Source organism: Tursiops truncatus, chromosome 8 (genome assembly GCF_011762595.2).
Source record: "Tursiops truncatus isolate mTurTru1 chromosome 8, mTurTru1.mat.Y, whole genome shotgun sequence".
Taxonomy (NCBI): Eukaryota; Metazoa; Chordata; class Mammalia; order Artiodactyla; family Delphinidae; genus Tursiops; species Tursiops truncatus.
This window is the reverse complement of record NC_047041.1, coordinates 15,330,781-15,357,174: the sequence shown is the minus strand read 5'-3', so window position 1 is coordinate 15,357,174 and position 26,394 is coordinate 15,330,781. Positions and strand designations below refer to the sequence as shown.

Genomic DNA, 26,394 nt, shown 5'->3' with positions numbered 1-26,394 from the left:
AATCCTGAATAAGATTTGAGGGCAATGGGTATTAGGAGATGGAAGCTCATCTCAGGCTAAATAGATGGCAAGAAGGAGCAGGTCTGTAGACAGTCAGCAGGAAGCAGCTTCTCACTGTCATTAGCTGATTGTTAATGTTCCCTGTAAAACAAGATCAGGTTCACCTGCTCTGAAGACTCTTCTGGCGGTAAAAGCCAGTGAAGCAGCCCTTCCAGTCCCCCAGTGAGCTTTTCTGACTCAGTAAACATCCCTTAGACCTGTTGAACCTTAACAGCGCTCTCTCCCCTCCTTCCCTCCGTCTTTCCTGATGAACCTGAGGTATGTCTTTCTTTCTTTCCAGTGTATCAAATTCTGGGCCCAGACCAACACAAATGACACTTGTCCCTTTTGTCCAACTCTTAAATGACGGACCTGACTGGGGAGGAAGAAGAGGAGAAACTGATGTGAACAGGAAGCGCGGGTTCAAGATTTCTAAAACTCTATATTTATACAGTGACATATACTCATGCCATGTACATTTTTATTATATAGGTAATGTGTGTATAGAAAGTCTGTATCCAGATGTTCGTAAATGAAAGTATGTATATTATGCAGAAATGGTCTGTCCCCCTCACCTTTCAGTTCCTCTGGGGGAAGCAGATTGTAGGTAAGATGGTATTTAATTTGGCCTTGAAATTATGATATTCCTGCCTAGGGCTGTTTTCAGATGCAATATAAAAACCATCTAGGAAGCTGCTCTTGCTCTAAGGCCACCCTGCTCTGATTTGGCTCAGCCTCTAGTCCATTTTCTTAAGGCTCATGTACGCCGATTTGAACCCTGGTGCTCACCTGCTGTCCAGCCAGATGCCTTGCTTATTGAAAGCCTCCGGAAGCCTCAGTGCTATTCTAGCCCCCCTACTCCAAATGGAGAAAATGAGACTGATTGAGGAAAAAATATATAACCCTGATAGTTTGATTTTTCGTTGAACATTTTACTGTTTTAACACTCATTATTTGTACATAGACATTAGGTTTACAGAATAGTCTGTTTACATCAGCAAAATTCACAGTCCAAGAATAACAACATAACCAGGTCCCGTTTCCCCCATGCCTCCACAAACTTCTGTCCACCCTACTTCCTGGATAGTCATCTCTTTAGAAACTAGCATAGCCCACAGGTCTTTCCTGGGCCAAGCCATCCCTTTCCACCACTGACTTGGCTTCTGATCAAGCTTTCACAGACCAACCTTGTGAAGTCCTCACCGCTTCCCCTTCACTTCTGGTCTTCTAGTCTAGCTATCTCCCCTCCCCTTGAAGGTTAAGGCAGTTGGTTCACAACCAAGTTGTTTGGTGACCTTGGGTGAGTTCCAGGCAGGCACTGGGGTGAGGGGATGTCTGTGCAAAATTCCTTTCAGGATGATCTTGGGATATGGGTTTGAATTTTTGAAGCAAGAAAGCTATGGGGGACATGCTTCCTGTCCTGGGACAAATGGAGACCAAAGTGCTGTGAAGAAGGGAGGTTAGATTTCAGGTTTATAAGTCATTTGTTCTGTGGGTAGCTGTCTGGAGCGAGGTCATTTTTCCACCTCTGCTTATTGAGCACTTCCAGTTTCTAGGTTTATACCGAGGAAAGCTGCGTTTCTATTACAGCTTTGAATCCTTTCCTGTCGCTTTATCTTTACTCCTAATGGAAATGGCTTCAGCTCCCTTCTCTTTTGGAATTAAACAAGTAAAAATTAAGCAGTAATAAAAAAAAATTAGCTCCAGGAAAGGATATTATTATATTACCAACAGGTGAATTTTTCCCATTCTGGGACCTGGAAATGCTTACTCGCACTAGTGGTACATATGAGGGTAGCAAAGATTTTTCCTTTCAGAGCCAAATAATTCTCTCCTCTCTCTTTATGTTACTCTTCCTTGTCTTTCATCCTTGCCTATCAGCTCATGAACATACTCTTTCTCTTCTCTGGTCTTACTTGTCCCGGTTTATTGACTGGCAACAGTGTAAGGAAATGGACTTCCTGGGATGTCCTTGGCATCTTTTAGGGTGATGGAAATGGCCTGAGTACTCCCCACTGTAGAGGTCAGATGACCCACTTTCTTTGGTTAATGAAATATTAATGACTCTAGTTTGGTAGCCATCATGAACAGGGAATGTGGCAAAATGGAAGACCAGTTCCTTTGTTCTTTTCATTTGGTGGGGGGGGGGGATTCATTTTTTATCTTGTAATCTTAAGATTTTATCTCCCCTTAACTTTGCAGCAGCCTTTGGGCCACTTGCAGTATTTTTCAGTATCCAATGAAAATATAGAAATTAGAAGTGGGTCTAAAAAATATCCTGTTTCTTTTCTACAAATCTTTGACACCAAAGGAGTAAAGAGAAAACAGGAGGGGATGGGGGGCTTAACTGCTTCCTAGTGAAAGCCCCTGGAAACCAGCTGCACCAGGAAGACAGTGTGGTGGAGGGTGTGCGTGGGGGCCGGGACTCATCGTCGCTCTTTGCTCCTTCTTGTTCAGGATCAATCCGAAAGCAACAGTTAAGTTTTGGCCACCCTTGTTCTCCCTTTTCCCTCTGTCCACTGGCCTGCACTGGTACAAGCTGTGCAGACCCCTGGGGAAGGCCCCTGATGCAGGGAGTGGAGATGGGACAGTCATTTTTCTGGCATAGAATTTAAAAATAGAAATATAGAATACATATTTTTACAAGGAAGAAGCTGTTGTCTAGATTTTTTTTTTTACACTTCAGAGTTCACGGTTTCAGGGTAGAAAGGAAGAAACTGTTAAAAGAAAAATAAGTACAAGTTTTCTCTTTCAAAGAAAAAAATAGGACAATGAGACTTACTAAGGAAGGGGTTGAGTTTTATACCCTGGAAAGAGCTGGGGAAAAACCAGTTTTCCCCAACGTGGGTCGAAATTATAAAGTGGAATGTGGCATTTTCATTTCACGGTAGCGGTTCTGGAAGTTTATTTACACAGTAAGTTCCAAGCTGGAAGTGGACAGGCTCCAGTCTTCCTGTCAGTCTCTGTGGTTATGGGGTGTTCCCCGTCAGCCAAAGCAGCACCAGGTGCAGTGGGAATGAAGAGGACTCAGATAAAAAACTGCGACTCAGTATTCTTGTTTTATTGGTTTATGGCTTGTGGGCAGCTGGCCGAGGCCAGGATCTCCAGAGGCCCTCTTTGTATTTCCCTCTCCCTCATCAGGTAATTCTACGCTGTGCAGGTCCCATACTTGGAAGCAGTGTGTTGACCAGAGAGGAATAGGATCCAGTGGAATAGTAAGAAAATTCAGCTCTTCCCATTAACACTGGTATCATAGTCGACTGGCTTAGAACTGATAGGGAGGAAATGAACTTGGTCCCCACTGTCTAGCCCAAGAACCAGCCTGGGTACCCAGGTACTATTAGGAGCGGGGAATAAAGAGCAGGATAGGGGCAAAGGATGGCCTCCATCAAGGGGCTCTTGTGGTGAAGGGAATTAGGAAGCCCGGAGGCTGTCATCCTTTTTCCACGCAGCCTTGATACTGAATGCGATGCTGGTGGAGCCAGAAAGCCCTGTGTTCCTGACATTCTTGGTATAATACTAGTGCCACTGTGGGATGCCTTAGCCGAATAAATGAGGGAGACCTTAGAGACAGGGAGAAGGCAACAAAACTGCTCTGTATTATGTCAAGATCTTACTACCACTTACAGCTGAACAGGAAGAACTCCAGGCAGGGGGTATAGGGCATCAACTCTATCCCTGTTGAATGAATCTTCAAGAGTCTGCTTTCAAGGATTAGATAGGAGAGGTTTCCTATCTATTCTTAGCACCTCAGCTACAAAGCTCTGGAGAAATAGGACTGGGGGAGGGGGTGAACAGGTAGCCAGGAAGACAAAGTGCAGCCCTGTTATATTTGCTCTATTCCAGCTGCTTTCCCATAGGGCACCTGGGGCTTCCAGGGTTGGGGATGTTTCAGTGCTACCAGTCACGTGTACAGTAGAAGGTTCAGGTAGGGACAAGGAATTAATAAGGTAGAAATTCATTTGTTAGACGGAACGTTTTAGTGGGCACTTTTCCTTTAAGAGAGTTAAAAAGAGCTTTTTGGCTAGAGAAGCCCTCCTTCCCATCGCACTTTTGGTCAGGCTGCAACCACAGAAAAGAAGACATTGGGAAGCAACACCCATCTTAGAAGGTGGGATTCTTATCTTGGAGATGCCGTCTAAAACTGGGACTGGCGAGCGGTCATGTTCTGGCCTTGCCTCGCTTTGATCCCAGCTTCCCTGTCTTTGCACTCCCTCTCCTTCTCCTCGTCCAGCCACCCCCATTTGTACAAATTATTTGTACAAATTATTTTTAAATTATTTTTTAATTCAAGAGGCAGTCTTTGCACCAATGTTATAGGCTTGTCTATACAGTCCCTATCTCTAAAGCAAACAGCAAACGGTGCGTCCGTTCCCGCTGACTGGCCAGCAGGGAAACAAGATTGGCCCTTTCTCTGCTAGGGTACTGCAGAGACACACACTGGGGTCACCTTACTTCTGGAACTAAGAAAAGAAGAATACTTTGGGTTGGAGAATCTAAAGGGATGGTGGACAAAGGCTCAGGGCTGAAGTTTCAAGCAGCAGAATTTCCCAACTCAAGTTTGAGGTGACCAAGGGTATTCCCGCCATCAGAGCACTTCTTTCTTCCCTCTCCTGGTTCCTACAGGTGCAGTCCCTGCAACCCACCTTGCCAGCTTTTCCTTTTCTGTCAAGGCAGAGGCATTTGTGGGTGGGTGAGGGTCTTGAGGTGCTCTGGCCACAGGTGCCATCTGTGTCTCCTCCTTGTGACCAGAGCGAACCACCAGATGTGGTCCAGGGGGATCTCTCTCTTCTGCCCGTGGGACTCCTCACTTCAGCAGGGAGATGTCATCAGCAAAGTCATCGTGCTGATGGCGCAGGCAGCGGAGGCAGCGCCACTGACACACCATGAGGCAGAGGGGCAGCATGAAGAGGGCGCAGATGGCAGCCATGACATAGGCTATGGTCATGAGGGTCGATTCATCTGTCTGTGGGATGTTGTAGCCACAGTCTTCCATGTCCAGGGTGACAAAAGGACCTTCTACCGCTGCTGTCCTGAACTCATCGTGCACTGGAGAAAGGGCAGATGTGAGTCACAGAGCAGTTTGGATCACACACCCAAAAGAACTTCCCGGGACAGGCCTTGAAACCGGCCCTGAGGAGGCCGTAGAGTCTCCCTCCTGGGAGATGTTTAGGAGCAGGACAGAAAGCCGTTGCTACGTGGAGGCATGGCTCTCCTCCAGGTCACTGGGGACAACAACCCTTTCCTGTCTACCTGTCCAATAGGACAGGGCCCTAAAAGTCAGTCATTCTAAGCTGACCAAAAAGCCAGCCCTACATATACCTAGTAAACTCACCTGCTCCTGCTGAAATTCAGTTGCAAGACCCTGCCAGTAGCATTCAACCTCGGCATACGGCAGCTGGCAGGGTCACGATAGGCCCAGCCCGCCACCCTTGGATCTAGAGCTTCCCAAGGTGCCGAGGCAGCTCTTGCTGTTCTGGGTCTCCAAAAGAGGTTGCCAGTCCAGGCGGGGGTCAGCATGCCAGGCGATACAAAAAAACCACAAGCACCGGGGCTTCCCTGGTGGCGCAGCGGTTGAGAGTCCGCCTGCCGATGCAGGGGACGTGGGTTCGTGCCCCGGTCTGGGAAGATCCCACATGCCGCGGAGCGGCTGGGCCCGTGAGCCATGGCCGCTGAGCCTGCACGTCCGGAGCCTGTGCTCCGCAACGGGAGAGGCCACAACAGTGAGAGGCCCGCGAACCACAAAAAAAAAAAAAAAAAAAAAAGCACAAGCACCGACACAGGCTTTTACACAATACGTGGACTCTGGCTTGAGGCAACGGTTACTCCCTCCCAGACTGACAGGGGCCCGGGTACCCTCACCACTGGACAGGGAGAACGGGGATAGACTGACCCCACACCCTCGTTCCTGGCTCTCTCACCATGGCAAGCACTGACAGCAAAGCCAATTCGTTTCCGGGCCCGATCAAAGACAACGTAGAAGCCCTCCATGATAACGGCTCCCATGACAGTGCCCGTGGATGACTGTGAGATGGCGAACTTGTAACAGTCGTCTTGGGATGTGGCCACATCTTCCACTGGCCGCAGGTATTGCTAAGGATAAGCAAGCAAAGAGTGAGAGTATGTCTTCCTCCACCCTTCACCCCATCTCTGCCTTCTTGGTATCGATGCCCTTAGGCTGCCCTTCCCTTTGCCAGCCCTGAGCTCCGAGAGGCTGGTTTTTCCCAGAGCCCTTTACCGCTGGATCCTCATCTATTTTGTCTTCCAAGTTCTAGGAAGCCATGCCTGCTCACTCTTTCTCAATATATCCTTTGTTCTCGTCCTGGGATCCCACTGATTCAGGCCAGGGACATACCTGTGGAAGGATGGTGATTCGGAAGGACTGATTGGTGACCTCACCCATTAGGTAGAGTGAGATGACCGGGAAAATGTTCCACGGGGTGGTGCCTGCTTGCCAGCACACCAGCTGCTCCCCGAGCCAAAAACCGTCTGGGAACTTCTCCGTCTGTGTTGATGGGAAAAGGATAAAGATGAGGAAACGGCCTCTTTCACCATCTCGCCTCTCCCATTTTCAGATAACACTTACTGGGCCCTTTACTTGCTTTTCCATGAAATATCCAAACTGGGGAAAGGTCAGCCGAAACCCAAGGCTTAGAGGAAGAGAGCAAGAGAGTAAGGCCAAAACTTTGGGCTGGGGGACTGTGTGCTGAGCAAGCTGAGGCCCATAGCAGAGAACCGTTGTTTAAGAGACCTAAGTAGAGGGATCTAAGGATAGACATCTTGGCTCTTGTGGAGGAATGTGCCTCTCACAGACTTCCTGTGACACTCTGTCATCTCTTGTACCCCTGTCCTGAGTCCCACTGACCGAGGAGGCTGCCTTGATGGATTTGACAGCAGCTTCAAACACTTTCTTGGGCAGACGAAGGTTGGTGGTGCCACTGTCAACGATGCTCTTGTCATAGTTGTACTAAGAGGGAGAAGAGAGGGTTAGAACATCAAAAGCCTTCTTGATGCCAGGCTTTGGCCAGAATTGGAGGGGTGAGGCTGACTGCTTGGGCTCCTTCCTGGGTTGGCATCCTGGCTTTGCCACTTCTTAGGTGGATCTCCTTGGGCAAGTTACTTAACATCTGTGCCTCAGTTTCCTCATCTGTAAAATGAGGATAATAATAGTACCTACCTCAAAGAGTTATTAAATAAATAAAGAGCATTAAATTAATTAATATATTTGAAGTGTTTAGGATTGTGCCCTGCACATAGGAAGCAGTCAGTACATGTTAACTCTTATTATCTTGGGTGGGTAGACATTCTCTAAATCTTGAAAATAAAAATACCTTGTATAATGCTTTTAACTTTTCATAATACGTTTGTATCTGTTCTAAGTTAACATACATGAAGAATCTAGGTAAGGAACACCCAAATAGTTTAACTGCCATTATTGGGTCTTGCTGTGTGTCAAGCACTGGGATAAACACTTTATTCACTTTCTCTATTTTCACCACCGTCTTTGGAAAAGCTGTTTTTACTTCTGTTTTGCAGGTGAGGAAACTGAGACACAAAATAGTAACTTGCCTGAGGACACATAGCTAGAGCAGAGCTAGAAACCCAGGTCTTTCTTACTCCAAAGCCAGACTCTTCTACTACGTCATGTGACACTGCCTCGCGGACGACTTGCCCAAGGTCATAAAGCAAGGCAGTGACCGGAGTCCAGATATGCTTTTTTCCGTACCAGACCTTATGCCACGCAGCCTCTGGGAAAGTGCTAAGCCAGTCCCTAGCCCCAAACCTCAGGTCCCGCCATGTGACCATTAAGCTCCTTGCTGTTCTAGGCTCAGCCCCCAACCCTCCTGCAGGTCCTGCACCTCAACCTCATCCTCCCAGCCTCATAACTCGGGGTCTGGCCTCACGCGATGTTGCCTCCCCCTTGCCTCTCCCTGCCTCCCCCAGGTTTTATTACCTCCTTGCAGTCCATTTTCAGATCCTGTCCATTGATCTCCACCCGCACAATGATCACCTCGTAATACCATTCCCGCCGGATGGGTGTGTACCAGAGGCTGCCCATGTACAGCGAGTGGTCGATACCCCCGATGATCTAGGGAGCAGAAGAGCCAGTACCCGTGTGCCAACACAGAAGGACAACAAGTCACCCAGAGGGCAAGCATAGGATCAGTCATTTCTGGGGTGGCAAGGCGCTCTGCACATCACCTTTCTCATCTTCCTGCTTCTAATCAAACCACGCCGTAAAGCGACTGATACTTTCTTAAATGTGTTAAAGGATGTGTTCAGGGGAAAAGGCTTTCCAGGATTTTTAATTGTTTCAGAATCACACAGCCCTTGATATAAAGTTATTTAAACCTAAACTGGCATAATAAATGTTGAGTGAATGATAATTTGCTTCTGTTGTAAGTTTTATTTTCTCTGCTTGTTGGAGATAGAGTTCACCAGTTGTCCTAAATGAATTAATAAATAGACTTTTAAACTCCTTACATCTCCGCCTTCTCATCATCAGACTGAACAGTCTTGACTTGAGAGGCCTTATTTTCATTTCCTTTGAAATTTTCCTAATCATCTGTCATCCTTGCCAAGTTTACCATAGGAGCCTCAAGTCCTTTCTGGAATAATGCAAGGAAGAAAAGGGTAGAAAAAGAAAAATGGAGGTGGGGAACATGAAGAGGTTTCTCTCGATTCTCAGCAGTGGAGCCCGAGGCTGTGGTGTGGCCTCAGAGGGCAGGGAGGCAGCAGGTGCTCACGTCTCTGCCCAGTGCCCGGGCCTCCCCTCTCCTAGGGCCTACTCACCATGCTCCCTCCAACTGAGGCCAGCACCTCCGACTGGTTGAGGGGGAAGCCAGCACCACAGAGCTGCAGGGAGAAGAGATTGGGCACGTGGGTCTGCTTTACCAACGAGTCAAAGAATGGCTCCAGGGAGTCGTCAGGCTGTGGCAGAGAGAGACAAGGAGTGAATCCTCGCACAGAGGGCCCTAATGGAAAGAGGAATGGGAGGGCAAAAGCAAAACTTGGGGGATGTTCCTTGGGAAAGACCATCCTGAGGTACTGAGATTTGGTGGAGAGAGGGACAGCAAGACACACTGGCAATGCAAACAGGAAAGATCTGTAGGATCGTTGATCCCCATCTGCTTAACCTGTTTCAGAGTTATGGGGGCCTCTCTTATTCTTAAAGATCTTAGCGTCAATAGAAAAGATAGCCTGTTCCTCCACCTGTCACCATAGTTCTGCCCTCTGTAGGGATGAAATTCAGACTGCCACCCTATCCACCTGTAAAGTAATTCTTTAAACTGATTTGTTTCCCTCCCTTATTCAGTTCCCTCCCCTTCTCTCCCGTAACTCCGTCCCTGTGTAGCATGCAGTGTGCAATGTTCAGGCAGAATGTCTAGGGCTAGCCCTTGTTCCTCTCACCCTGGCGATCTCAGCGTAGGCCAGCCCCAGGATGCCCTCCCAGTTGGAGCCATTGATGAAGAACTTGTCTGATTCAGTGATGGCAGCGATGTTGGCACGAACGGTGACGTTGGGGCCGTGGGGGATGCTCACCAGGTCGGTGCCCAGCTCCCCCTCCCACTTGCCCTGGGTGTAGGGCACATACACGCCCTTCCGGAGGTCCCGGTATGTACTGGACCTGTGCAAAGGAGGCAGAGATCTGTTGGGTGCGTAACCACAGCTGGTACATGGAGCCAGCATCTAACCTACTCCCAGACGCCGAATCTCATCTCGGTCATCTACATAAGACAGGATGCTGTCAGGCTGCTCAAGAGAACATCCATAGATCCTTCACCGGGAACAGAATAAGTGACCTTGCAGACAGACGTGGGGAGCTGTCTCTGGCGCTCGCTCTCCTGTGTCCGTAGCTCGTATTCCTAGATCTGGAGCTCAGGCCCTGGAAGAACAAGTCTAGGCTTTGTGTATTGTGACTGCTGCTGCTGAAGGGACAGCTAGCGGGCATCTCCCACTCCCCGCCCCCTGACCTTATCACGCTCTTAAAGAAAAGGAGCCGTTGACTCTTGCTGCCTTGGGACCCAGTGGTACCATCTGAGTGGTAGAGAAAGTACCAAGCGGGTGAGCATGGAACTTCTTCAGCAAATTCTTCCAAGGAAGGAGTTTGCACGAGCACCTCAGCAGGGCGAGCAGGCAAGACGCACCACTCGGATGGAACATGCTTATCACCATGTGTCACCCCCACCTGTGTGGAATGACGCCTCTGACCAGGGCTGGTGTGTATGATGGGGGCAGTGATGGGACACGGGCAAGGAGCTGGAATGAATTCCCTTTCATGGACCCTGGCCATGCCCCCTTCCCTGACTGCTTTCTTTAGATAGGGAAGTTAAAGGGCAAGGGACCTAAGAAGGCGCCTTTGGCATTTGCCTAGAAGTCCAAGAATGGGGTGTCAGTCTCGACTCACATGTTTTCACACACACATACGCCTCAGACATTAGATGGCCTCTCGCCACTTCCTGCTTTTCTGTTAAAGGGGCTCCCAGATCATCCCTCACTGGCTCTGTTACCTTAAAAACCCACTTCCACCCTCCCTCCCACCTGTTAGCTAAGTCCAGCTGCTGGAACTCCCGGGAGGCAGGGAAGCATTTAGCTTTCAGTCCCTGATATCAGGCCAGGCAGTGGAGCCATGGAAGGCTCTTCCTTCCCTTCCTTGAACCGTGCAAAGCCACCAAGAGTAGCCCCCAGGCGAGGACACAGCGAAGGGAGCTGTCACTGCAGCCTGCTCAGCCTAGACTTAGGTGGTGGCGTCAGAAAACCAGAGCCACTGAGGGGTGTGGGTTGGAGTCCCTGGGCCTCCCAGTTCAGGCAGAGAGAAGGAGACCTCGAGACTGCACTGGGAGCTTTGGGGCTGCTCTCCTTCCTGCTTTCCCTCCCCCAGGAAGCTGCCCTATCTCGGAACTGACGCACTTCCTGGCTGTCCCTCAACTTACCCTTCCCATAGTTTACCTCCTCAACTCTCCAGCCCCTCCACTCTTCTCTTCTGGTCACTGTTGCCTTCTTTTCCCTCCCTCCTGCCCAGCAGGAAGAAAGGCTCTGTGGAGCTGGTCCTTCTCCCTGCAGCCCTCCCCCGACCCTCCTTTGCCCTGGATCCTTGGGAAGAGCCTTCCCCCTTCCTCTCCCCGCACTCACAGCTGCCTCTGGTAGTAGCGGTGCAGGAAAGGGTGGGGGGCGGCCCCAACTGCGAAGTTACTGCTGCCTGTGTCCACCAGGATGTTGAGCTGTCAGAGAAAAGGGAGAGAAAGATGCTAGGACAGGAGGCCTGGACTCACTCCCTTCATTGTCCTGTACCCTCCCCATCCCCCGGCTATGTGGTCTTCCTTTGGAGTGTCCAGGGTGAAGCTTCCAGATGCAGGACTGCACAGGCTGGCCCTGCTAGTACCGTGACCACAGTCAGAACATGGGGTCCTGTGACGCCCTCAGCATGGCCTCAGAAACCTTGTGTCTGCTTTTGTCTTCGCTGCAGAATTGGAACATTTTCTGTGTCATCAGAGCCATATAACTGGTGTGTGTGTGTGTGTGTGTGTGTTTCCATTCCTATTTCTGTCTACCTGCAGATGCCCTTCCTCACTTTGTACTGGCCCAGTCTGTCTGCAGAGCTTGCCCCTTCCCCTCCTCTCTGGTTCTCCTGGGAAGCACATCACCGGCAGGCAGCCTGGCTCATCCCCCTCCAGCTCAGAGACGAGCTATTCTAGGAGCTGGCACTGACCAGGGGCACTGTGGGGACCACAATGGCATGTTGAGGCCCACGTGTTTCTGACCCTGGCTGCCAGAATGTGGCTCCCCATGAAGGGCCCCCTTCTGTCTCAGAGGTGACACAGACCTATGAGTCCCACTGTCAGAAATAGTGGGACTATAGCCAGGAGCCCTGTATGAGGTCCTGGTGAAAAGCCATCTCCTCGGGGCCCTGGTTTTGGCTCATTGAAGATGGACAGGTGTTGTCTTGCTGTTCCTTCTGTGCGGCTCCTTCTACGTCTCTTCTACTTTGTCCTCCTTCCTCCTGAGGTGGCCTGACCCCTCCTCAGCCAGTCAGCCGTTTTTTTGATGCCTCCTATATCCTCACAGGCAAAAAGGAAAGGCCCCTGTCCTCAAAAACACAGCAATCTATAAAGTGAATCCTCTCTCTTTCTTTTTTTAATGAATTTATTTTTTAAATTTATTTTTGGCTATGTTGGGGCTTTGTTGCTGTGTGTGGGCTTTCTCTAGCTGCGGCGAGTGGGGGCTACTCTTCATTGCGGTGTGCAGGCTTCTTACTGCGGTGGTTTTTGTTATTGCGGAGCACGGGCTCTAGGTGCAGGAGCTTCAGTAGCTGTGGCTCACGGGCTCTAGAGCGCAGGCTCAGCAGTTGTGGCGCACGGGCTTAGTTGCTCCGCGGCATGTGGGATCTTCCCAGACCAGGGCTGGAACCCGTGTCCCCTGCATTGGCAGGCGGATTCTTAACCACTGCGCCACCAGGGAAGTCCAAGTGAATCCTCTCCTGCCCACTTGTGTGTCCTTCACCTCAGCTTCTCCTCTGACCTCAGGGCCCTCCATTTCTGCATCACCTCTCCTCAGTGCAGTGAAGTCAGCTGACCTTGGCCTTGCTGCAGGCTCCGACCTTGTCACATAGGGCAGGTCACTGTGTTTCGTCCCCTCTGCCGGATCCTCCGGCTCCTTCCTGCTCTCAGTGGTCCCTGGTAGGTCTGCTGACTGCACCTCCCCCAGCGGCCGCTCAGGCTTCCTGGCCTCCCCATGGCCGCTGTCCCCTAGCTCTCTGACCCTGCCTCCTCCCTCCTTCCCAGCCCCCACTCCTGGCCTGCCTCCCATTTCCCTCCCCGCCCCTCTGCCCCTACCTCTCCCTGGTGTCCCTCTCCCCGGTCTCTAAGCAGCCACTGGCCCCAGATGCTGTGCTTTCAGAGAATCAATAGAGCTAGAGGCACAGCAGTTCAGATTTCAATCAGCCAGGTTAATGATTAAAAAGGCTTCTTCACCCACCCACTCCCCAGAACCCGCTCTCCCACCTGCCAGGACTCTGGTCTCCGCGCCACGGCTGGCCTCAGGCTTACAGGCGCCCCTGCTATCACTGGACCCCAAAGAAAGAGGGTCTCCTCCACAGCGCTGGCGCCGGTGGTGGTAGGGGGGACCGCCTGGAGTGTGTGTACCTGGCCGGCTCTAGGAGAATCCAACCACCTTTGACACTGGAATGGAGCTGTATCTGGGGGCTCGGCTCAGCTGGTCCAGGCCCCCTCCTCCCCACTCCTCTCTGTCCTGTACGGGAGGAGCCCTCTCTGCAGGCCACTCGCCCCCCCCAGCCCGGGGGCCCATCATCCCTGGTGCCCTTCCAGTTCCAGCCTTTCTCCTCACCTGAGGAAGTTCTCCCCACTCCGCCCCCAAGGGGGTCAAGCCTGGGGAGGAATGACCCCTCCCCTCCCATTGCTCTCTCTTTAAACCCCCAGCCCCAATACCAGGAATTCAAGCCACCACTGCTCTCTCTGCTGCCCCCTCTCCACCCTCCACGCACACAGAAAAGGGAAACCAAAATAAACAGTTGCCTCTTCCTCCTGAGCAAATGTCCTTCTGTCTGTTTGCCCTTTGCACTGTGATCCTGCTTCCGAGAGAAGTGATTTTGATCCTGTCCTTCCAACATTTCTATCATGAGCCCCCTGGGCAGCCTGAAGGAGGAGGGTTTGCGTGCGTCCAACCTTAGCAGACGCCCTCCCCTCTAATTTCACCCAGCAGGGGGCCGTCAGAAGACCCCTCCCCCCATCTCCCACAAGATCATTCCCACGTCGTCCATCCTGCCTTTCTACAATCCCTCCTCCTGCCTAAGGAGGATCCACCCCTCATGCCACACCCCCCCACCCCCAAATCTGGATTCTTCCTGTTGGCATTTACAAATGCTTGTCTCTTCATTTAAAAAAAAAAAAAAAATCTTTAATCTCACATCCGCCTCCAGCTACCCTCTCTCTCCTCTCCCTTCACAACCAAAGTTCTCGGCCAAGCTGTCTTCATTTCTTCACCTCCTACTCATTCCTCAACCCATTCTCAAACTGAGTTTCGCCTCTATCCCTCCCTCCACTATAAAACAGCCCTTACTACAGTTACCAATGATTTTGTGTCACCAAATACAAAAGACGGTTTTCAAATCAATCCTCATCTTGCTTGACCTCTCTGGAGCATTCAACGCTGCCGACCCCTCCCTCCTTGAAACACTCTTCCCTGTCACCCTATCCCGTGCTTTCCTCCTGCCTCTCTGATAGGATCTTCTGTCTACTTTGCAGGCTCACTTCTCAAGGCCTGGGCATTGGTCCTCTTCCCCTCCTGCTCTACTCTGTCCTTAGGCCATCTCATCCATGGCAGCGGCTACAATTACCACCTATGTCCTTATACCTCCTGAGCTTTCAGCTCTAGCCCCTTCCTCCCCTTCGAACTGCCTCAAAGACACCTCGAATTCAGGATGTCCATGGCTGACCTTACCTGGTCCTGCCCATCTGTTTTTTCTTCACAGTTTCCTACATTAGTCACCATCCATCTGTTTCATAAGTCAGCAACTTCAGAGACATCCAAACACCTTCCTCTTCTTCACATCTCCATCCAAGGCATCAACGAGTCCTGTCCAATTAACCTTCTTAAAAGTCTCCGAATGTATTCATTTCTTGCCACCTCCTTTGCCACTCCTGGCCAACCTATCATCATCTCATCCTGGAATACCACAATAGCTTTTCAACTGATCTTGGTACATCCACTGTTGACCTCTCCAACCTGTTTCTGCACTGTGGCTAGAATGATCTTTTCAAAGCGCAGATGTGACCACGTTACCCTCCCGTGTCAATGGCTTTCCTTTGCTATTATAATAAAGACTTAAAGCTTTAACATTTCCTATAGGGCCCTTCATGGTCCAGCCCCGCCTACATAGCCAGCCTAGCTTGTCCCATACTCCCCCAAGCCCTCTGCCCACCAGCCACACTGGGCTCATTTCAGGTCCTCCAATCAGCCATGGTCCCTCCCGCAAAGGCTGTTGGTCATTCACTCTGCCTGGATTATCCTCCTTTCCACTTGCAGTTTTGTCTACTCATCTCCTATCATCCTTCAGTCTGAGCTCAAAAGGGACTTCCTAGGGACCTCCCTGGTGGCACAGTGGTTAAGAATCCACCTGGTAACGCAGGGGACACGGATTCGATCCCTGGTCCGAGAAGATCCCACATGACGTGGAGCAACTAAGCCTGTGCACCACAACTGCTGAATCTGCGCTCTAGAGCTCACGAGCCACAACTACTGAGCCCGCGTGCCATAACTACTGAAGCCTGCACACCTAGAGCCCATGCTCCACAGCAAGAGAAGCCACCGCAATGAGAAGCCCGCGCACCGCAACGAAGAGTAGCCCCCGCTCGCTGCAACCAGAGAAAGCCCGCGTGCAGCAAGAGAAGCTGCGTGCATCAATGAAGACCCAACGCAGCCAAAAAAAAAAAAAGGGACTACCTAAGGGAGAAAGACCAGGTCATATTCTCTGATTAAAATGCTTCTGTAGGACTTGCCACTATAATGTCATACTGAATCTCATCTCCCCTTGTATCTAATTTTTAAAAAAATCCCCATTGTCTCCCTACTGGGTATCACAGTGGCTGGCAATAAGTATTTCTTGAATTAATGAATGCTTAAAGGAAAAAGGAGAAAGAGCTAATCTACCCTATTTTCGGGGTGAGGGAGGGATCTCTCAGTGGCCCCCAAACTATGGGTGTTTTTAGGTTATAGGTGTGGCTCTAGCTCAGACCTGCCTTCCCCTCACCAGGCCCCCTGGTTTGATACAGGCAGCCCGGAGTCCTGGAGCCATCTTACTTCTTCCCTATCCCTTGGGGCCAGGCCAACTCAGAAGTCCCTGTAGAGCTTGCCTTTAGATGCCCAGAGGACCGCAGCATGGAGTCAGGGCTAGGTCAGTGCCAATCACTTAACAAACAAATATGCCCCTGGGGGCCTCTGAGGGATTGCAGCTTCATGGGAAGTGCTAACAAGCCCCACAGGGAAAGGCACACTTGCCCATTCCATCCTGCAGGCAAGGCTCCCCTGGAGGAGTCTGCAGCAATAGATCTTGGGCAATGAGACAGATGTGGAGCTGCTGAGTCCAGGGTAAGCTCTTTGTTCACAAATCCCACCTGTCTTGGCCCCAGCTCTCACTAGCAGATGGGAGTTACTTAGATTCTTCTGGGTGAAAAGAGCCTTCAGGAGTCATCTGTCCGTTGGCCTGGAGATATGGGAGCTTGTTCCAGTTCCGAAAGATCTCTAGTTATTAAGATCCACAGGGCTTCCCTGGTGGCGCAGTGGTTGGGAATCCGCCTGCCAATGCAGGGGACATGGGTTCAAGCCCTGTCTGGGAAGATCCCACATGCCGCGGAGCAACGAAGCCCGTGCGCCACAACTACTGAAGCCCGCGTGCCTACAGCCCACAAGCCGCAGCTGGAGAAAGCCCGCGCGCAGCAACGGGGACACAAAGCAGCCAAAAATAAATAAATAAAATAAATAATAAATAAAAAATTTAAAAAAAAAAAAAAAAAAAAAAAAAAAAAGATCCACAACCTTTCTTGGCAGCCTGTGCTAGGGTCTTACCACTTTCACGCACCTCTGGGAAAGGGCTTTTTTTTTTTTTTTTTCTGCCGTGCGTCACCATGTGGCATGTGGGATCTTAGTTCCTCGACCAGGGATCGAACCTGTGCCCCTACATTGGAAGCTCGGAGCCTTAACTGCTGGACCGCTGGGAAGTCCCTGGGAGGGGGCTTTAATTCCTCCTGCTAAAGGAAAGTCTGTTATCTTCTGTGTGGGCCTCAGAGTTTACGGGGGAAGAGCCCTTATATTCTCGTAGTATAAGCCTTTCAGCTGAAGCTGAGATGTAGGAGCCTTTCTTCCATTTCACAGAGGAGGAAACTGAGACCAAGGGTGAATAAGAACGTAACCCCTCTTACACATAAGCCACAAAGCTAGGACAAGAGCCCCTTGGCTCTGACCAAGCCCCAAGTCTTCTCTTTCATCTCCTTGACCTTCCTGTCTCTCTCATTCTCTCTCATTGGGAAAGGAAATACATGGTAGATTGTTACACTAATGAATCAGACGCCCTGTATCCATGCCCTGGTGTGATCCCCTCTGACATTGACGCTGGGCTTGGCCATGTGACTTGTTTTGCCCAATGGGACATCAGCAAAGGAGGAAAGCAGAGGCTTGTTAAGTGCTCTGTGCACTGGGGAGACTGGCCTCTTGGAACGCGGCCCTGAGCTTGTACGTGAGGAGGCTCAGTCTTGCCTCCTTGAGGATGAAAGACTTCACAGAGAAAGAGGTCCAGCAGCCTGGCGTAGTCCGGCCCCCAGCCGACCCACCAGCTGAATGCAGCCACACGAGGAGCCCAGGTAAGATCTGTAGGATCACAGCCAGCCCACAGAATCCTGAGAGGGAATGGCTCTCGTCTTAGTTTGTTACACTGCATCAGATAACTGCTACAAAACTACCTGAATTAAATCCTGAGATCCTTGACTTTGGGGCACCTACCCACCCATCGGTCAACTCCAAATACCATCTCTTATCACTTTTCCCCTCTCTCACCATCAAGTTTCTCAGTAGCACAATGATCTGTCACCTCTGCATACGCCGTTTCCTTTTCTTGAAATGTTCTCTCCCCGTTCCATCTAACTTCTGTTCAATTTTCAAGTCGTGGTTTAAACATTCTTTCTCCCAAAGGTCCTGCCCTGATGCCCCCGCCCAGATTAGGTTCCTCCTCTCGTAGGTCCTCAAGAACAACTGCGCTTCTTTGCCTACCCTTTCATCCAACTTGAAACCACTTATCCAATGTCTGTCTGTCCTACACACTATGAGTTCCACAGGGTAGGGAGCACATTTCTGTGCTTATTATCTAATTCTTACCTAGCTCTCAGTAGGTGCTCTGTAGCAATTGTTTTTAACTGTAATTGCCTCATTTGCTGCAGGTCTCTGTGACTCTAGAGCCTTGCCATTAGTTCTCAGCCTCAGGGTCCTTGCAGGGGGGATTTTCAATCCGGTACTGCGTATGGTGATGATGGCAATGGATGCCCACTGTACCCACGAAACTGAGTAGCCACCCAGGTTCTTAGAGCAGTCCGAGTGATTTCAGGACTCGCTGCTCCCGGAGTCCTCTGAGTTAGCTTCATCTGCTTCCCTAAGTGGACATTCCCAGACCTGAGCTTGCCCGAGGCTGAGAGATGGGGGCAAGGAAGGACATGAGGAACCTCAAGTCAGCAGCTGGTCCTGGCTGAGAGCCAGCGCAGCACACAGCTCCTGCCTCGAACTGAGTCCGGCAACTGGGTCCCATCCAGGCTCCTCCCACCTTGACCAAATCAGCTGACCCAATGGAAATGGACTCCTTTCTCAGACATATCCTCTGCTTCCACTTCGCTCTCCAGGCTGAAGCTGGCAATCAATACCTCGGAGCAAGCAGGCTCCCTGGTGCCACTCACCCCATCTTGGGCTGTTTTTTAAAAGGAATCCCAAGGTGGCTGGGTCATCCCAAACCTTATCTAGGGCAGCCTTCCCCCTTTAGACAGGATGCTCCATTTCCCCCGGGCTCAAACCCAGCTCAACTAATATCTATCAGTGCTTCCTATTCAAATGAGATGATGATGCGAATGGTCAAAAAGCTTACCTGTCTGTCCTTAAAGAAAAGATCTGAGACAATGGTTTTCAAACTTATTTTTCAAGCAGCAGAACCCTTTTGCAATCTCATTCAGGATCCCAGCATACCAAAGAGAAAAAGCAGAGATGCTCTGCTTTAGGGAGAGCTTTTATTTCTTTGTCTCCATCCCCTCCCTGTGGTGGCTCTCGAGGTGTCTCGTTAGCACCTTCAGCCTCCACGGAACCCGTCTGGGAAATCCTGCTTGGAGGGTAGCACAGCCACTGCTACCTGCTTTTCATTGTCAGACAGTTCCTGTTGTCTAACCTTGTCCCGTCCACAGGTTACAGGGGCTGTAATAGTCTCTGAGTCTGTCCTCAGGTGAGAATGAAGCTGATCTCTGGCCTAAGCCCACTTTCCTCCATGGCACCCGGTTGTGCTCAGCACATAGGTCTGTTTGCTTGAGCCATTGGGAGATGCCAGGGTTCATGCCTTGTGCTATTTGGTGAAAACTCCACAGGCGCTGGAGTCGAACAATTGGTGGGGTTCACCAAGCCTGAGAGGCCAACCAAGGAGACATCCAGCCTGTACATAGTGGGGTTACAGTGGCCAGGAGACAGGGTAGCCACTGGGCCCATCCTGCCAGGGGAAGCTCAGGGCAGCTCTAGGACCAGGAAAATGGTGTTTCCTTTCCAGAACTCCCCACTGCCCAGGCCCCCCAAGCGAGATGGCTCCCAGCAGACACAGAAGTTAGTTGGCGGGTAGGAGGGCTTCCCTGAGAGATGTTTCTCTTCCTGGATTTTCAACCAAAATTTCTGCTTAGCTCTTTACTGGAGATACCCAAGAAGGGCCCTTGACCATCTACCTTAGTGAGGGGGCACGGTCTTTCTCAATGCCTCTCTCACTCCCAGCTGAATTCTTTCTTTCCAGACCTGGGGAGGAAGAGCAAGAGATAGGTGTGAAAGGACAGCCTAAGAGTCCCAGCAGAGGCCTACGTGCAACTGAAGCCCAACCCCAGTCTCTAGGTTGCCTCCCAGTGCCTGAGGCCAAAACTGTCTTGACGGGGGCTGGGCTTCAGGGTCATCTAACTTGGAGGGTGATTCTTTGAGTTCAAAGGTTTTCGACCTTTTAAGTACCAGAACTCAATCAATCAATCAATCAAACAAACCTGGAATTCCACTGTATAAATACAACAAAAGCTGACCTATTCTGGGAGATTTGGGGGCAGGTGGGACAGGGGAGGGCTTGGTGAGGGGAAAGGTGGAAGGTACAGTCTTGCCTCTTACCTTTCTCTTAACCTCTCTCTCACCCTTGAGGTCCCTTTACAGAACCCCACAGATCTCAGTTTGAAAACCATTCTAGGGAGGGGGTCAGGAAAACCACTTGGCATCTTCATGGGTTTTGAGATCCTGAATCCTCACAGTTTTCTACTTCTCTGATCATTTTCTTTTGCTCCCTTGATCCCTCGTCTACATCCGATATTCTTTCCCTAATCGTTTTCCTCTTCTCTCTCCATTCTCTCAAACAAGTTCATTTGCTAACTTGGCTTCCACAAGCACCTCTCTACAGGTGACCCCTGAGTCTACCTGTCCAGTCCCAACTTGTCTCTTGGCTTCCAGTTCCCCATTCTCAGCTGGTTGCTGGATACATCCACAAGAATTGTCCACTGGCATCTCGAACTCAACCAACATGTCCCAGACTATGGAATGCTGGAAAGAACCAAGTATTTGGACTTGGAATCCAAAGACCAGGATTTGAACCCTAGCTCTCTTCTTCCCTTAGCTGTGTAATTTTGGGCAAACCACTTAATCCCTCTGAGACTCAGTTTCCTCCTGCCCAAAACAGACATGCTAATACCTTGCCCTTTTTAATTAAAGCAGAGTAATAAACATGGAAGTTTGGTAAACTATATTGTGCTTGAAAAGCTTGCTCCTTTTGCTGTGTGTCCTGTTGCAAACACAGTCAGAGAAGTTCAAAGGCGGGAGACTTCTTCTCTTCCCTCTCACCCATCAGGGACAGGGAACACCTGGTTGACCTGACAGGTGAATGCTGGCTCTCTGAAGACTTCTCCTCTTTTATATCTTCTTTCAGGCCCGTGTGTCCTAATTGAAATCCTTGTCTCGGACTCTAGAACATCCAAGTTATCCTGCACCCTGGAGTAGTTTTCCTAAAACCAAAATTCACGAGACCATTTCTCTGCTGCCCCCAGAATGAAACCCAACGCCCACTCAGCCTCACAGCATCCCTATCACAGCTTCCAGCTTCTTAGCATAGTTCACGTCTCTCTTTACGAAGTTTTTTCTCCCCACTCTCCAAATAGCAAAGCTTTCTCATCTTTCTAGGCCATATTCAAATGCTACCTTTTCTCGCAAGCCTTTCCTAACACTCTGTCAGAAGTAGCTGCTTCTTTCTTTATACTTCCAAGACTCACTGTTCTTCTATTTGTACCAAATGTACTTGGTCTTGTGTGATATATAGGCGTTTACATGTCTGTGTCTCACACCAAATCGTGAGCACTCCAAGGGCTGAGACTATGACGTATGCTTCTCTTTTGTAAGTAGGTGCTCAATAAATATTTGTTAAACTGAAAATTGACCATCACCAGATTTCAATCCTAACAATTAAATTATTGGCCTGTGTTTGGATGGCGATGCTTGTACTGTTATAATGAGATGATATCCTTTCATTTAAGCAAAGAGAATGAAAATGCTTTCTCCAAGATCTCCACTTCTGTACTTACAGCAGCCCATCAACAGTTCTATTGAAAGGTCTTACTCTTTATTTATTCATTTGCTCAACACTTTTTAGGTGCCTGTTCTGAGCGTGGCGCTGTCATAGATACTAGCCAAAGAGAAATAAAACACTACAAAAATTCATTAATTAAAAAAGACATTGTCCTCAAGAGCTTGGTGTTTTATGAGGGAAACAAACACAGAAACAGTGACACGTGCTCCTAAGTGTAGTAAGGAAGACGTGAGTTGGTGTCAGGAGAATGGAAGCGGGATCTCTGATAAACTCTCTCTTCTTCTCAAATAGGTGGTATGGAAGAGTAGGGAGGTCAAGGGTGAGACACGGTCTTAGCTTACTGACCTGCCAATTATTTAATCTTTCAGTCCCCATTTCTTCTGCTAGAAGCTGCAAATAGTAAGACCTTTTTATATACTGCAGGAATTACTGTAAAGAACAAAATAGTCTATGTAGAATATATTTTAAACTTTTATAGGACTTCCCTGGTGGCGCAGTGGTTACAAATCCACCTGCCAATGCAGGGGACGTGGGTTCGAGCCCTGGTCCGGGAAGATCCCACATGCCGTGGAGCAACTAAGCCCGTGCACCACAACTGCTGAGCCTGCGCTCTAGAGCCCGCAAGCCATAACTACTGAAGCCTGGGCACCTAGAGCCCATGCTCTGCAACAAGAGAAGCCACCACAATGAGAAGCCCGCGCACCACAAAGAAGAGTAGCCCCTGCTCGCCGCAACTAGAGAAAAGCCCGCGTGCAGCAGCAAAGACCCAACTCAGCCAAAAATAAGTAAATTAATTTTAAAAAGCTTTTATAAACTGTAACCATAAATACAAGGATATATTTGTACACCCATAGTCCTAAACCATCCCCTCCTGCCAACTTTCTCACAAATGGTCTTGTCATGTTCCAATTCATCCCAGATAGGAATCTTGAAATCACCTTTGACACCTTCCTCCTCACCCTTCACACCAATGTCACCGAGCCTTGCATCCCAGTCTTCCCTCCTTTTTCCACCTGATCACAGCCTCACTAGAGGTCCTTGTCATAGCGCTCCACACTTGGACCTTTGTGACAGAGCCTCCTGCTGCCTGCATCTCTCAGTTCCATTCTTTCTAAAATTCAGATGCCTCTTCCTAAAAGATTGCTTTCTTTGTCATTCCCCTGCACAAATAAATTCAATTTCCCCCTTATTTCTGCAGAGACCAAAGTCCAAACCTTATGGCTTGACATTTAAGGCTTTTGGCCACTTGGTTCTATCTTATTTACCCAAACCTGTAACATTAGCTGGCCTGGGTTTCTCACTGTCTCCTGAATGAACATGCATAAGCCCAAACACACATAACGCATTCTCTTCATTCACTGTGTCCTCGCTTGGTCTCAGGGGAGAGGGTGGGAAGGAGTGGACACACAAATGAAGTTGCGATCCCAGTTCGGGAGGACTTTTCTGTGCTGGGAATGGTCTCGACCCTCCTATGCATCCTTCAAGACCATGCTCGTAGCACATCTTCACGAGGCCTTGCCTGATTTTACCTCCTTCAGAACACCTATAGGGACTTCCCTGGTGGTCCAGTGGTTAGGAGTCCGCACTTCTGCTGCAGGGGGTTCCGGTTCGATGCCTGTTTGGGGAACTAAAATGCTGCATGCCGTGCAGCCAAAAAAATAAATAAATAAAAATAAACTGAAGAAAAGAACCCCTCCCTTAAAAGAATATAGATGGAAAAAATTTAAAAAAAAAGAACACCCGTAGCACTCACTCATGGTACTGCTATAAATCAATGCTTTTCAAACTTGAGACACAGCCCCTGAGGTTCTGACCTCGTAGGTGTGGAGAGCGGCCAGAGAATTTACATTTCTAACTGGCTCTGATGACAAGGGTCTGGGGTCCTCACTGAGTACAACTGCTGCAGATTACTTTGTACAAGCACTTATACTTTCACTTCCACACTAAGCTCTTGAGGTAGAAAATGTATTTTCTGTCTCTTTGTGGATCAGTCCCCCAAAACCAGCAATGAATTGCCTGGCATATAGAAAGTGCTCCCCAAGTTTCACTGTTGCTCGTTTACAGTACTGTGCCTTTCACATTCTCATTTGGTGCTTATAACAACCCCACTGGGTCGGGAGAAAGGGCATCCTTCTCGCAGACTGCGGGGGGCAGAATCAAGTCAACCACAGAGCACAGACTGGCTGGCGTTGGCTCAGGTATGGAGCCGTAAGCCAACTCATAGGGTGGCTCTAACTGGGGTCTCCCTGCCACTGGCTTCCTGGACTGGTGCTGAACTTGAAGCCCACTTTTCCCTTCTCCTAGGAAGGAGCAGGAATGGAACTGACATGTATTGGGCAATTACTCTCTGCCAGTTTCTGGGCTGGGGGATGTACATATTATCTCAGGGGTCCAGGGAAGTACAGTAATGGGATCCCCCATTTACATGTTTTACGTGTAAAACATGGAGGCTCAGAACACCCAGGTTTTTATGCTTCCTTGCAGAGCACAGAAGAGGCAGGAGTGGCCAGACAAGTAGGAGAAAGTGATTTCACATTTACTGGAGGACAAGTGGGTGTCCAGGTGCATTGTTCTAGGTGCTTTCACCTGCCTAGTCTCCTTAATCCTCACAATCACCTTCCAAAGGAGATCTCATTTCACCCATTTTTAAAGACACGGCAACAGCCTCAGAGAGGTTATATAATTTTCCCAAGGACACACAGCTGGGAAAAGGGAAAGCTGTGGGTTGTGGAGCTGGAATTCCTGGTCTCTCTGACCCCAAAGCCCTTGTTGGTCCCAGAGCCCCGTTCTGTGTCCATGTCACAGGGTCTCTGCACAATTTGCATGGTGCATCAGTAGCAGAAACGGGACTAGGAACCAGGTCCACACAGCCTCCTTCTCCCTGACAACAGCTGGCATCCTGTTGGCTCAGGCTGCTAAAGGCCTGGATTCAGGCTCTGTCCTTACACCGGTTCAAGACTGTTTACAGCACATAGGCAAGAGGAGGGGTAAGTGGGGAAGACCAGAGCCTTGGATCAGCTGAGAGGTGGGAGGGAGGCCTGGGTGGCATGGACCTCGGAAGGCTTGCTTCCATCAGGTAATTGGGAAGCGGAGGCTTGTTTTCCCCCTAGATCTGGTGTGAGAGCTGTTTAGAAGTCCAGGAAGTGTGGTGGTTCCCTCTGCCCATAGACACACTCCCACCTTCACAGACCCTCCCAAGGACAAGCCTCCCAGACACAGATCAAGGGGAGGGGGGTGGCTCAGAGATGTGCGGGCTCAGATTCAAGGTGACACTCACCAGCACACACAGAGCCATTCTGCCACCCGTGCCTGGGCTCAACCACAGAGGAGGCAAATGCTCACAGAGGGCAGCCACGGCACCCCGCGGAGGGCTGCTCATGGCACACTCCTACCCGGCCAGAGGTACAGAGGGTGAAACCTCCAACCAGCCACCTTGAGTGTACCTTGGAGGATTGTCAGGAAGGATGGGGGGAGCTGGCAGGCAGTGTTTTCTCCGTCGCTGCCATCCCCCACCCCTGAGCACCTATCAGCTCGTGGAGGGAGTCTCATGCTTAGAAGGGGGCTCTGGCTCCTTTGCTCTATGCAGTGTGTGATCTGTCCTTTCCCCAGACTCAGTTCAGTTCCCTCTGGCCAGTACTTGGGAGGCATCAGGTAGGGGAGGGACTGGAGTGCAGGATGCAAAGCTGGGGAGGAAGTAGGGGCAGGGGAAGGCAAGAGTCAGCCCGGGGCTTCTGGAGGTCACAAGGAACTCGGAAACCTTGTTTCGCTGTCCTGTGGCAGCTCAGACACGGGGAGAAAAGGGCCGGTCCAACTCCTGCCAGGATTCCTTGGTCCTCAAGATGCTGGGAACCAATGGTCAGAACCCCAGATGCCAAGATTGGGTGACCAAGATCCAGAGCAGTGGGGCTGGGAGACTCAAGCTCGGTCTGGGCTGACACCTGTTCACAGCACCCCTGTGGTTTGGACTCTTCTCCAGGTCAGGCTCCCCCCACTGATAAGTTTCTCTTGCCCCAAATCCTTCCTGAGCCATGTGTGTGTGTAAGACAGAGAGAGAGGGGAGGGCAGACAGAAGCCTGTGAGGGGAAGGGAAGTGAGAAGGGGGGCTTTGGGGCTGACTGCTGCCAGTATGATCCCAGAGGACAGGTTTGGGTGAGGGTCCCTCCAGCCCGCACCGTGCAGCCCATTTTAACAGGAGCCAGCATGCTGCACCCCCAGCCTGTCTCCCCTCGGCTCGTGCAGGAGGGAGGGTAGGGCTGGCCCGACAAGCTTACCGTCTGTGGGGGGCTGCCCACGGTCATCTCCACGTAGTAGCCCTGACCGGACTTGCCCCTCAGGTTGTCCACCATCTCCACAAAGCTGCCCCTCCGGCTGGGCTCCTCGTCGGTCTCCCGGGGCAGCCGCAGCCCCAGGGGGGCGCCCCCCAGCCCGCTTCGCAGGGGCAGCCGGATGCCAGGCTGGGAGCCGTGGGCAGGCAGCACCCCAGAGCCCATCCACAGCAGGAGCCAGGGCAGCGCTTGGGCCATGGTGGGCCCTGGCCTTGGGGCGCTCTGGGCTCACTCCAGCCTGCGACCGTCCCTGTGGCCTGACCCCAACTCTGGGTGCTGGAGGTGGCTTCTCAGGAGAGTGAACGGTGAGACATCAGGGCTCCAGCGCCTGCAGGCCCCTCGGCCAGCCCTGGCTCCAGGCTGTGGGGAGCGGGCAGGAGAGATCCACAGAGAGGCAGGAGGGGAGAAGACGGATCCGGAGCCTGGCTACATCTGGCCAGCGGTCCAACCTCAACAGAGGTCCGGGAGAGGCCGGCTCGGGCCCCCCGGGGGGCTGGGCGGGGCGGGCATGGCAGGTCGGAGGCTGCTTTCCTGGTCCTCCCGGCGGGGCGGCAGCAGGGGAAGGGTCAGGGGCTCCGGGCTCCTACAGCTGCGTTTGCAGCTCAGGCCACCATAATCCCGCTCCCAGCTCCCAGGCAGCCTGGGGAGACGGAAAGACTTGTGGCAGCGGCTGTCAAAGCC

At 50.7% G+C, this 26,394-nt stretch overlaps 2 protein-coding genes across 7 annotated transcripts in view; one reads left to right on the top strand and one right to left on the bottom strand.

The window, feature by feature from the left end:
* RNF214 (ring finger protein 214) overlaps window positions 1-8,426 on the top strand; it is a 56,372-nt gene extending 47,946 nt beyond the window's left edge. For all 6 annotated transcript variants that reach the window (XM_033862036.2, XM_019941839.3, XM_019941840.3 and 3 more), the window contains one exon: window positions 341-8,426. In XM_033862036.2, the coding sequence (XP_033717927.1) occupies window positions 341-406 (66 nt within the window). In that variant the 3' untranslated portion in view covers window positions 407-8,426. The remainder of the gene's footprint in view (window positions 1-340) is intronic.
* On the bottom strand, window positions 2,175-26,394 carry BACE1 (beta-secretase 1). The gene is made up of 9 exons (XM_004325433.4): window positions 25,660-26,394; window positions 11,173-11,261; window positions 9,451-9,667; window positions 8,833-8,970; window positions 7,994-8,128; window positions 6,905-7,006; window positions 6,395-6,544; window positions 5,961-6,132; window positions 2,175-5,088 (listed from the first exon to the last, which is right to left on the bottom strand). Exons 1-9 carry the CDS (start codon window positions 25,909-25,911, stop codon window positions 4,847-4,849), a joined length of 1,497 nt encoding a protein of 498 aa, XP_004325481.1. The 5' UTR covers window positions 25,912-26,394; the 3' UTR covers window positions 2,175-4,846.